Here is an 11,850-nt window from a genome sequence, read left to right as displayed (position 1 = left end):
TTTGGTCCCATTCGTGATCTCCTTTCTGCATGCCGCTGAGTATTTCAGCTGCTGAGAGTTCTTCGGTGGTGTATCTCAGCGAGACTTCCTATGCTTGAGGCTGAGGAGCTTGGCCACGACCACGAGCTTGTCCCCTACCTCTGAAGCTGCCGCGTTGCTGACCGCCACGGCCTTGTCCACCGCGACCGCGTCCACGGCCTCCACGTCCCTGTTGGCCACCTCTTCCTCCACGTTTCTCAACAGACTGAAAGCCCTCAGCGTCGGTCGATGCGAGTCCGTTGGTAGCGTTGTTGTTCTCGGCAGCGGCCTCAGTAGCAGTGGCGTTTGCGGATGTCTGATCGGCCCAAGAGCTGGTCGACTGAGGCTGGGCGGGTTCATGGACAGCTTCGGTCTCGTCGGCGGGGCGGGGGACCATCTCGTAGGAGTCGTCCAGCTCCTGGTCGGTGCCGGCTGTGGCAGCGGCGTTGTCCCACTGTGTCTCGGCGGACTTGTTGGCCGACTCGTCGCCGGTAGAGGCCTCGGCGATAGACTGAGGCTCGGCGTCGGCAATTACGATAGGCTTCTCCTCCTCAGCGGACTGGTTAATGCCCAACTCGGTGAGGCCAGCGTGTGCAATGGTGGGGTCGCTCGAAGGGATAGTGTCTTCGGGCTGGACGTTGGTAGCGTCTGTTGACTCAACAGGGGCCTCCTCTTGGGCGGTCTCCTCGCCGGGGAATGCGCCAAAGCCAACAGCGGCCTGCTTGACTTGCGAATCTGTGGCACCGTGTCAGCACGTGGCTACTAGTTAGAGCACAATTCTTCCTTACACTTGATAGGCAACAGTTCACCCTCAACCGAAGGGACTTGCTCGTCAGAGCCCTCGATCAAGCTCAAGGCAGCATCAACAGCCTTGTCGTCACCTCCGTAGACCAGCAACAGAGCACCTTCGAATGCCTTAGACTCGTCTGTGTCGGCCTCTTCTTCGATAACACGCTTGGCAGCAGCAGCTCTGAGGAACTGGCTGAATGTGAGGAGCTTCTCGCGCAGGACGGCCTTGAGCGCAGCCTCGTGTTCCTCCTTGACGGAAGCCTTCAGCTTCTCAATCTCGGATTGGTGAGTCGAAGTAAGGTGTGAGTGCTGGGCAGACATGCGCGACTGGTAGTCGGCATCAACCTTCTTGTACTGGGCAATCTGTTCTTCGAGCTGGGCAGCCTGGGCTTGGAGAGCGGGCTTCTTCGAGGCCTGGGCCTTCTGGTCGGCGTTGATCTTGCGGGAAGCGAGGAGTTCGTCCAAGGACTTGTCGGGGTTCTCGGCGAGGATCGAGTCCAACTTGGTCATGGAGTTCTGTGTACGGTTAGTCCTCTGCGACAGTTATGAAGGTGCGAGTGAACTAACGAGCTTCTTGTTCACATTGCGGAGGTTCCTAGAGTCTGTCAGCTCGGACGATCTGTCAATAGATGATTTGTCCGACAAACTTCTGCAGTTCCTTCATGTGAGAGCTCTCAAACGAGTCGCCATTGGTCTCTGTGATTTCGGGGGTCTTCTGGCCATCGCTGTCCTGCTGGGGTTGGCTGGCAGCTTGAGCAGCGGCGGCGGCTTCGGCCTTCTCGCGCTTCTTGCGAGCGCTCTTTGACTCTCCAGTTGTGGGGGGGTTGGTGATAGTATCGGCAGACATTGTGTATGATGGAAAGATGTGTTTCCAGGCTTGAGATGGGAAAAAGAATCAAGTCGCGTGCTTGTGGATACAGAAACTCTCTTGGTGCAACAGTTGCAGCTCTTCCAGCACAAACACTAGACCATGGTCCGTGCGCGAGCTCCAGCACGCGCCGGACTTTGTTCCAAGACCTTCGACTTATTTCCACTCTTTCACTCTTTCACTCTTTCACTCATCCAGCCATTTGTCCATCTACCGTCTAATCCAGCATTCACTAGGAGACACACATCGATTGAGAACAACTGAAAGAGATTGCGGCGTATGTGGTATTGAGAAAATGTTTGTTTCAGTGCATAGCACTATAAGAATCTATCTACAAAATCGAATCGAAATCTAGTCCATTGAATCATGGAAGGGGTATATCGCAATCACTTTTTTAACCTTCTTCGTCGGCGTCCAGCGCCTCTTCTATCTTTCTTCTCTTCATCCGTTATTCTCATGAGCTACATTGACCAGGATACTTTCTGTCTGTGATCTTGTCTCCAATCAAGCCATACTTGATGGCATTCTGGTAGCCCCAGGCACCAGGTCCCTTGAAGTTCCACATAAAGTATCCGCGAGCGTGTGCTTCAAAGGTATCGAGCTCAGCTTCGAGGAACTTGCGGGTAGCTTGGATCAGAGGCTCGTTCCAGTCCTCAATGTCGACATTGGCAGAGCATTGGCAGCCGTCGATCCAGCAGACGCTACCGGCAACAGTGGATCCGTCAGGGTTCGCGCAGATGTTGGTAGCAGCGCTGAACTCGCCGACGATGACCGGTAGGTTAGACGATGATGGCAGAAGCTCGGTTGATGACCAGTTGCAGGCCTTCTCGACATGTTCGTCCTGGGTCAACTTGGAGTCATCTGCAACCTGGTTCTGGTAGAGATGGGTGTCGATCCAAAACTTGGCGTCAGAAAGAGAGGCACCACCGTTGACAGCAGCACCAACCTCTTCCCAGTCCGAGGGTCCCATGAAACCATCGTGCATAATGACAGCGAGGTCTTGGTTGGTCGAAGCAGACTTGACAGCGGTGTAGGCCTTCTTGGCCCATTCCTTGGTGGTGTCAATGTTGTTCTGGTCCCACGAAATGGGTTCGTTGACGAGCTGGATACCAAAGACGACATCAGCGTACTCCTGAGCACCGTATTTCTTGGCAATCGTCTCGAGGATGCTGATGCTTTGTTCCATGTTATCGTCCTGTTGCCAAGCTACATTGCCAGAGCGGCCAGAGTTGTCGAAACCGTTCTGAGAGCCGGGCGAGCCATGGCAGTCAACGAGGACCTTGATACCATGGTTACGGCACCAACCAATGGCTTTTTCGAGGTAGGCATCAGCGCCCATAAGGTAAGGAGCAGTATCCAGGTAAGACCAGAAGCCGATAGGAATACGCACAGCGTTGATTCCAGCGGCAGCCAGTCCCTCAACATCGGACTCGGTGAAGTAGGTAGACCAATGTTTCTCGAGCTTGTCCTTGGCACCATCACAGCTGTCGAAAGAAAACTGGTCCTTTGCGTCAGTGTCAGCAAAGACGTCCCAGTTCATCCATGACTCCAGAATGAGCCAGCCACCGATGTTGACACCGCGGAGGACGTCAGGAAGCACAGCAGATCCCGTCGAGGCAGTTGCAGTGCTGGAAGCGGCGGCCGATGTTGAAGAAGCAATGACCGAGACTGATGTAGGGATAGTGCTGTTAACAGAGACCGAGGTAGTGCTGTTGTATGAAGCGGAAGAGTAGAGAGATAGGGAGGCGGAAGATTGACGGTATGATGTCCACCATGAAGAGAATGCGGTGGCATTGATTTGTCCAGTTCCAGTAGGTTGAGGGTGTCCAGTTACTCCAGAAGGGAATCCAGTTCCAGTAGGCCAAGCATATCCAGATGCGGTTGGGTAAAATCCAGAGGCGAGATATCCAGAGGGGACAATTCCAGTAGGTGCGATGTGTTGTGATCCAATAGAGAGGGTCGGGAAGGTCGAAGTCGATTCGTACGTGGCCGAGGGGCTCCAGGCTGGCGGTCCGTGGTAATAAGATTTGAGCGGGAAGGATGATGCAACAGGTGCAGGCAAAGCTTCCGCAACGAAAGAAAAGAACGCAAAACAAGCAAAAGCAAAGAAGATTAAGCTGAACATTTCTGCAACAGCGGTATCTTCTCGAAAAAGAGTGTGAGATGTGTGTACTGATATATGTCGTGAGACTGTGACGTGGCTCCGGTTGTGGCTATTGGAAATCTATTGGGCAGATTGTATCCCAGGGAGACGTAGTAGAGTTGTAAAAGACCGTTGAGTTCGCCGGTAGTGATCGTGAGGAGTGATAGACTCGAATGAAAGGACGTAAGTAGCGTAAAGGCTTCTCACAGAGAGCGCAAATAAAGAATGGCAGCACTAGGCTGGGGGATGGAACTCGAACAGAATGCTGAAAGAAAGAATAGAGATATTGGGAGGCGCGACAGTCTTATCGTGTCCGCACACGCAGCCCCTGTGAAGGTGTTCCCCCTGATAGGACTTACCGACTCAGTATGTTGTGAACTGACTAACCAAGGACGTTGAAACCGTGGTTGCCGCCTGGCTGACCAGTAGGAGAAGCCGTTAGCCGCGACTGCACGTCCTGATCACATTCAAGTTCTCCATATAGAACCCACAGGCCGCAGAAACTTGCATTCAAGCTTTGCTTTACTATCCTCAAAAGGTATTGAACAGCGGGTCAAATATTCGCAGGGCGACGTGTTGGACGGCGGAAAGACAAGAAAGAGGTTTCAGACAGATGGTGAAACGAATCCATGGCCTGTGCTTCTTGGTCCCTGGAGAGCATCGCCAGCGTTCTCTCCCTCCACCGCTCACTCGGCCCGTTCGTACTGGCCTTGCATCTGGTCTCCCTATTGGCTTGTGAGGTCGCGACCTAGGAGAATCGCGTTGTTCTCGACAGGCGCGGCGGAGTCGTAACTGTTGCAGAGCCCCACAAGCTAATGCTCCTGGATAGTGCAGATACTCTAAAAAGACACGACGAGCATTTCACAACCGTCCATCATTCTGCAAAGAGACAGTTGGGCGTCTACGACCGCTCATGTTTCTAGTCACTTGCATGAGGAAGCCGTGGCCGTGGGGTCGAGGCGAAGCATGGAGCAGCGCGATATCTTTGATCTTGATCCACTTGCTGAGTGGCGCGTTCTCCGTGGTCATGGCGCCATGTTCTTGTACGACAGCAGTGAGATGGTCAAGGCGTGCATAAGGGGGCGACTCGTGGATCCTGACAACCGACTACATATCGCTGACTTTTTACATCCAGACCTAGGGCATTACGATTGTTGGGTTATTCTTTGGACGACTACGTGGCTATGTTGAGGATCCTTGTATTAAAGGAGTTTTTCAGGTAAGAAATCTGATCCTGCCGCGCATCAAGCATGTGAGACGACTGCGGCCGGTGGTCTTCAGTCCTTCAATCTTGGGTGCTGATAAGGCGGCCTCGATGAGCATGCATATGCTTGTCGACATATCTTCCACGGCCACTCCACAACTTCGTTCACGAAGAAGAGGTTTCGAGCAGAGTGCGCGTTCAAGTCAACTCCTTGGGTACGCGTCTCGCACGTGGAGCATGTAGCGACGTTGGACACTGCACTGCAGTGTGTTGCGGCAGACCACAACAAGACTCTTGCCTGCTAGTCACATGTTTGATGTTATCTCAACTTGTGCGACCCGAACTGTCTCGGACTGTTCATAACCATCTGACCTAGATGGAGTTATATGCGGAGATTGTTGACCAATCCCATAAAGTTAAAACCAAGCTCGCTCAGGTAGACGACCCTTTGGTGTCTGTGAATTGCAAGGTCGGGTCATGCGAGACACTCAGGTCTGCCATTATAGTTGTACATGGTATTCGGATTTTCTCTTCATAACATCTGATTGTTTGTTTGATCGGACGAAACCACGGTACAAAGCGACACCTGACACCTGACAATTGTTCGATCATTCTTTGATCTTTATCCGGCCTAGAGCGATGCAAAGCAATGCAGAACATGGCCCCTCATTCTGGCTGGTCTGGACAGTCTGAGGGGCTTGCAGAAGGGATCGTCAACATATGATGCGGTATTATACTTGATGACTTTCTCGAATTTGTTTGTCCGTGAATATGTAGAAGTTTCAGATTACTTGTTCTGAGTGCAAGGCAGGGAGGAAGAAGAAAATATGGACGACACCCTACACATGCCGAGCTCAAACAAAGAGACGGTTGAGGCCATTGTCTCGAGTGCACATGACCGGATATGCTGCTTTACTGCGCGTCCAAGGTTCATCAGGGTGGATGCATGAAAGCACTCGGGGGAGTCGAGCACTTCAACCGCGACGTTAGCCTGTTGTAAATGTGACCAATGCGAGTGCAGCAGAGGTGTGCGTGTGGCAGCTATCTACTCGTAGATAAGACACTCTTGCATCTGTTTGCAAGATGGCGACGAGCTCGTAGATATAGAGTCGTTAAGAATGAACAGGTCAGAGCAACGGAACAAGATGTTCAAGTGATAAAAATAAGGAAGTAGAAGTCGGTACTCTCTGCAGGTCGACGGCAGTGGAAGGATGAGCGGCGTGGGATGGCGTGCGGCTTTGTCGAGTTGGTGTCGGCTGTCGGAAGTTTCGCGACAGTCTGCCGGCGCGACTTGGGTCTTGGACCACCTTCCTCCATCCCCCATCCCATGTGATCTTTCAACGTGACCTCGAATACTCCATCCCTGGTCTTTGGCTATCTCGACGATAGTATATCGCAATTTGTCCAAGTCTGACTGCGCCGCACAAAGCTTGAGGATTCTCTTCTTGTCGACGTCTATTTCCTGGTACCAAAGTTGCCCGTCTTGTCGCGTACTTAGCAGACTAAAGCGCCCGGCTTGCTAACTCGTGACTTGTCACGGGATCTCCAAAACGACGTCGACTCTCAGACTCGGTGAGTGGCATCCGCTTCCTTATTTTGCAACCGGCAATGCCCATAGACTCGGCCATGATGCTCAGCACATTCCAACCACCATGGCCCTCGACCGACTTGGCTGTCGCATGCTTGTTGCCATGTCGCGACTCGCTGCTTGCGCACGCGTCGCGACGACCTTGACCGCCGACGTCTTGTTTCGATCAACGACTACCGACATGGAGGGTCGTCGGAAGATCAAGCATCCGTCGTAGAGGCGTGCCGGTCACGTCGCTTGGAGCTCTGCCGTTGACAGCTTGCCCGCTGCCCATGACCATCTGTGACTACTTCATGAAACATGCATGACTGACCCTGCCACGATAGCTCAGCATCGTACTCCTTTGACGCCTGCGACGAGTCCTCGAGATAACGCAACCTCCGCACAAGCCATCAGAAGCCGCCATCATCTTCTGCATCTCCACCAACACGTAACAAAGTACCCCAGCCATGGCCTCCCTCGCACACAAACGCAAGCGTGACTCGCTTGATCATGATGTTGGCCATGCGCCTGCATCTGGAGACTTCAAAGAGTTCCGAGGCTCGCCAAATGGTCAAGTCGACTACGAGGCTCCTTTCCTCCACACAAGCCACGAGAACGACATGCCGCCGCACTTCGCCGATGCGTTGGTTCAACACAATGCTGGTGACCACGGTGTCCATGATCACTCCATGCACGACCACAGTGTCCATTCTCATGTTCCCACCAATGGACAGAGCGCTAGCGAGACTGCCAATGCTGCTTTGCACTATTCCATGGGCGTCCCTCAGAACCACGACGAATCTTTCCTGACCCACAACGATGGCCACCGAGAATCTAGCGCTGCTTTCTCACTCGACGCCGGTGCTGGCCAATCAAACTCCGAGGCTTACGGCGAGTTTGCTGGTCTCGAGCAACTGAAAGAGAACGCCCAACCTCCCCAACAACAGCAGCAACAAGCACAGCCACAGACTTCGGTCTTGGGTACTACTGAAGGCTCGCCATCGGCCACTCCCTCTGGCAACAAGCCTGCTGTTGGTACTGATGAGTGGCACAAGGTGCGCAGAGATAACCACAAAGAAGGTAATAAACCACGAGCTTCCATTTTCCTCTGCGGCTACTTACCTGAAATCCAGTCGAACGTCGCCGCCGCGAAACCATCAATGAGGGTATTAATGAGCTCGCCAAGATCGTACCAGGCTGTGAGAAGAACAAGGGAAGCATTCTTCAACGCGCAGTTCAGTTCATCACTCAGCTCAAGGAGAACGAATCTCAAAATATCGAGAAGTGGACTTTGGAGAAGCTCCTCACTGAACAAGCCATTGCCGAACTGAGCGGATCCTGCGACAGACTGAAGGCTGAACTGAATCAAGTCTACAAGGACCTGGATGCTTGGAAGAGGTGTGCTCAACGTTCCGGTCTCGAACCTTCCGACGAAGATCGCGCAAACGCTGCTGGCAACCGTGACGATGATGCCTAGGATGCATCAGCCTCGAGAATTGCAGCCCATCAATATGGCGCCTACCTTCAGAGTGAACAAGCGTTCAGCGTACCATCATCATCGCATTCGACTAGGAAGAAGCAGAAGCGTGGCAGTAAAACTTCCAGTGCTGGTAGTCATGTCTCGCATGCTCAACCCGCTGACAGTCCTGCTGATAACAACTACACCATTGCAACCTTCCCTCAGGCAGCAATCTTCGCCCCAGCTGGCGGCCCTGTGGATTCTATGCCATGATGGCTCGACCCTTGACACGGCCATCAAGAGTATTGACACAACCCCATGATTGGCTTACCAGAGCATCATATTTTCCCCGACACGAGTAACTCGCGCTTTTCTTCGTTCTTCGTTTCTATATCAGGCATGATCCACACCCCCCTTTTGGACCTGCAGACTCCGAGCAGATTTTTCTCGCAATCAGGAGGGATTAATGGACGATCCTGTACAAGGTCGTATGGCGTTTCTACTACACTGGAATGGCGTTTTCGGGGAGGGATTATACCTGTTTTGCTCTTTTGTTCCTCTATGATTATCACCCGTTCCTTCGATACCACTCTGCTTTATCTTATCAACCACTGAATCGTAGTCTCAGCTTTACTTGCTCATTCTTGACAAGACTTTTTTGCGTGTTGTGAACGATTCTTATTGACCCGACCACGTACATCTCTCATAAATGATTGCACGGACATGTGCCTATACCCGACTGCAAATCTCAAAAGGCTCAGACTGTTTGTGTCCAAAGGCATTTCATCGGGGTGAACATGGTCTATCACGACAAAGGTTGTTTCTTGGGAGAAACGGTTTGAGAGCGAGAAATCCTAGCCACTAGACCATATCGGATTGATGGGATAAAATGTGCTTGCAAAATTTATATTTCACAATTTGCCAGGGGGGGGGATTGAATGGTATGGGGGAAGACCCTGACAGTCCTAATTCACGTCAATTTCGATCTTGCTATTGCTTGTTACGGTGTTTTGGTGATTTTGGCAGTGTCTCGGGCGAGAGATCTTGTGGTCTCTTGAGTTTGAGGTCCTTGTCACTGCTGCGTGGGCAATTGGACTCGTCGAGGGCATCTGACAATTTCCTGGAAACAGAACAGATGCTTCTGGGTGCGCTTGAGTACGAACATACTGTACTTTTCGAGCACTCCATGATACAATCGTGACGGTACATTTCTATCGTTTGTCCTGTATTTCAGAATATCTTCATAGCGCTACAAAGACCTACAGAAAACCAGATGGTGGGCTTGTCCTCAATTCCAGCATGCTGCATGAATCGCGGATATCTTTCGGCTTTTCCCAAACTTGGCGTCGCGACAAGACCCACCAACCTCCGGATCATGCGTTCAGAACACGAATTGACAGCAGTTAAAACAAACAGCTTTTGCGACTCAAGCAAGTGAACAGGTATAAGAGAGGTGGATATGATAGCATCTCATTGATATAGATGCTGCAGCGACAGCGTTTAAAAAAACAAACTCGCCGACGAACATGTGTTCTCGCGGTCGTCGATCAGATTTGAGGCTCAAGAGAAAATTACGGATTGCCGAAAAACAATGACGAATTCGAGGCAATGGATCCGTGAGGCTGCTCCGAAACGGCCCGCTAGCTAGCGATTCTCAGGAAGCGAGATCATCTTCCAAATCATCATCGCTTGAGTGTTCACACGCCAGTAAGAGCAATTGTTGCGACTATTGACGGAGGAGGGAAAGAGTGTGATGTAGAAGTCGACCATGCTGACCAAGTGAATAAGGTCGAAGAGGAACGAGGGACCCCAGATATTCATACAAGGCTGTAGATAGACGGCCATATCTCGGAGCAACTGTATCTCGCCGTTTGTTTAGATTGCGAGAAAGCAGGCAAAGAAACCAGAGGATGACGAGAGAAACCCGAGCGAGACCCGGACGACAGAAGATGGGCAAAAACTTCGCAGAGCGCGCTGGCGGTATGGCTCATCACCTATCAATCGTTCTCTCACCGTACAATTGCTTGCCGTCTCATCTTTGGCGACTGTGTTTGGAGCTTCAACAAGCCCGAGTCAAGCCTCGCTCACACTCTGTCCAGCGTGGATGCGTATCACATTCTGGCCGACAAAGAACCCGTTCGGACGCGCTGGCCGCTTCGCCTCCTCTTGCACACTTCGACCAGGCATGCCCAATAGCCTGAGCGAGACAACTCTTGCTGTCACGCAGCCGCCGTCTGGGGTGATGACCCCGGTCAATCCATCGGAATTTCCAGATGTCCAGTTCACCACGGATATCGAGAAGGGTTTCGAGGATAAGACCGAGATCGATCTCCCCAGGCAAGATGATCATGGCTGGCGACGAATTGTCCGCGGGTTTACTCCTTCGTATGTTTGGCTCTTATCTCCATGAAACCTGAAGCTTGTTGAACGTCGATGGCTGACCAGCGGGTGAAGCATGTTTTCAATAACCATGGGTACAGGTGTCGTGGCGATCTTGTTGCATCAGATGCCATACAACAGCAGTTGGACGAATTATCCTTGCTACATTATCTTTGGACTTAACGTCTCAATCTTCATTAGCGCTTTGTTCATATCCATCTTGAGGTATGTCTTGTGGCCTGAGTTGTGGCCGGCAATGATCAACCATCCGACGCATTCTCTGTTCTTGGGTTGTTTCCCAATGGGTCTTGCGACTATCGTGAACATGATCGTCTTGGTCTGCGTCCCTGCATGGGGTCGTTGGGCAGCGACGATGGCATGGGCGTTGTGGTGGATAGATGCCGCTCTTGCAGTGACAATCTGCTGTTCGGTTGCGTTTTTGATGTAAGTTTGCTATCGAGGAAGTATGCTGCAAGAGTCGTGACTGACATATCCCTCCAGGATCTCGGTTCATGACGTATCTCCAGAAAAGTTGACGGCTGCGTGCTTGCTTCCTGCGGTCAGCTGCATCGTCGCTGCCTCGACTGGCGGTCAAGTGGCTCAGATGGAAGCTCTTGAGGCACATGAAGCGCTCTGGACGTTGCTCACCTGCTATTGTTGTTGGGCTATCGGCGTATTCGTTGGCTTGATGATCTTGTGCATCTACTTCTACAGGCTATTGTTGTTCAAGCTTCCCTCTCAGGAAGTTGTCGTTAGTGTGTTTTTGTCCTTGGGCCCCCTAGGTCAAGGAAGCTTCGGGTGAGTGCTCTTGCCATTTCCAGAACAAGAGTGTTGCTAACGAGCATCTCCAGAATATTGCAATGTGGAAAGGCTGCGAAGATGATCTTCCCGAAGCTTACAATTCTACCATCAGAAGCTGGAACCATACTTTACATCATGGGAGTCATCATGGGTCTGATTATCTGGGCGATGGCAATTCCTTGGATGTGCTTTGCTGTGGGCTCCGTTCTGCGTCTCAAGTTGAGGTTTCCATTCAACATTGGCTGGTGGGCCTTCTTGTATCCAGTTGGTATGCTTCTTCCGCTTCCGCAGCTTGATTTGCGTTCGATCATGCTGATTTGACTTGTACAGGTGGCGTCGCTTCTGCTACTATTACTCTGAGTGCTGAACTGGACTCCGCATTTTTCCGCGTAGTTGGAGAGGTTCGTTGATGGGATATCGATACACATCAAGTCTTGATACTGACATGTCTTAGACACTTACTGCGATCATCGTCCTTGTTTGGGTCATTTGCTTCACTAGGACAGTACGGGGAGCCTTCTCAGGCGAGCTCTTCCCCAAGCCAGGTGTCTGCGAACTTCGACCAGAGTCAGGAGTTAAGGTGAGAACGCGCATCGCCTGTTGCTTCGAGACCGAATAA

General features: G+C 51.8%; 5 protein-coding genes across 5 annotated transcripts; 3 read left to right on the top strand and 2 right to left on the bottom strand.

The window, feature by feature from the left end:
- Positions 1–88: 88 nt before the first annotated feature.
- Positions 89–1,654, bottom strand: M438DRAFT_283612 (uncharacterized protein; the record flags this gene model as incomplete). The annotated part of the gene is made up of 4 exons (XM_029901402.1): positions 89–753; positions 807–1,323; positions 1,375–1,402; positions 1,455–1,654. The coding sequence occupies 4 exons, from the start codon at positions 1,652–1,654 to the stop codon at positions 89–91; spliced, it is 1,410 nt and encodes a 469-aa protein (XP_029755682.1).
- A 412-nt stretch (positions 1,655–2,066) lies between these two features.
- Positions 2,067–4,085, bottom strand: M438DRAFT_349619 (glycoside hydrolase). Its single transcript, XM_029906439.1, has one exon. The coding sequence runs from the start codon at positions 3,798–3,800 to the stop codon at positions 2,130–2,132; it is 1,671 nt and encodes a 556-aa protein (XP_029755681.1). The 5' UTR covers positions 3,801–4,085; the 3' UTR covers positions 2,067–2,129.
- Positions 4,044–5,009, top strand: M438DRAFT_359574 (uncharacterized protein; the record flags this gene model as incomplete). Its single annotated transcript, XM_029907349.1, has 3 exons — positions 4,044–4,184; positions 4,357–4,553; positions 4,742–5,009. The coding sequence occupies 3 exons, from the start codon at positions 4,044–4,046 to the stop codon at positions 5,007–5,009; spliced, it is 606 nt and encodes a 201-aa protein (XP_029755680.1).
- Positions 5,010–7,578: 2,569 nt separating this feature from the next.
- Positions 7,579–8,012, top strand: M438DRAFT_239683 (uncharacterized protein; the record flags this gene model as incomplete). Its single annotated transcript, XM_029899513.1, has 2 exons — positions 7,579–7,672; positions 7,726–8,012. Coding segments are annotated over 2 exons (381 nt in total), but the record flags the coding sequence as incomplete, so codon positions are not given.
- A 2,281-nt stretch (positions 8,013–10,293) lies between these two features.
- M438DRAFT_283461 (sulfite efflux pump SSU1) lies at positions 10,294–11,850 on the top strand (the record flags this gene model as incomplete). Its single annotated transcript, XM_029901389.1, has 6 exons — positions 10,294–10,436; positions 10,506–10,874; positions 10,932–11,228; positions 11,282–11,499; positions 11,562–11,632; positions 11,686–11,850. The coding sequence occupies 6 exons, from the start codon at positions 10,294–10,296 to the stop codon at positions 11,848–11,850; spliced, it is 1,263 nt and encodes a 420-aa protein (XP_029755678.1).

This window comes from Aureobasidium pullulans, assembly GCF_000721785.1.
Source record: "Aureobasidium pullulans EXF-150 unplaced genomic scaffold scaffold_32, whole genome shotgun sequence".
Classification (NCBI taxonomy): domain Eukaryota; kingdom Fungi; phylum Ascomycota; class Dothideomycetes; order Dothideales; family Saccotheciaceae; genus Aureobasidium; species Aureobasidium pullulans.
Note: the sequence above shows the minus strand (reverse complement) of the source record. Positions and strands in the feature narration are given on the sequence as shown.

Bases quoted from the DNA above. Each gene is read 5' to 3' on its own strand.
- M438DRAFT_349619 (XM_029906439.1), bottom strand. From the start codon at position 3,800: ATGTTCAGCTTAATCTTCTTTGCTTTTGCTTGTTTTGCGTTCTTTTCT.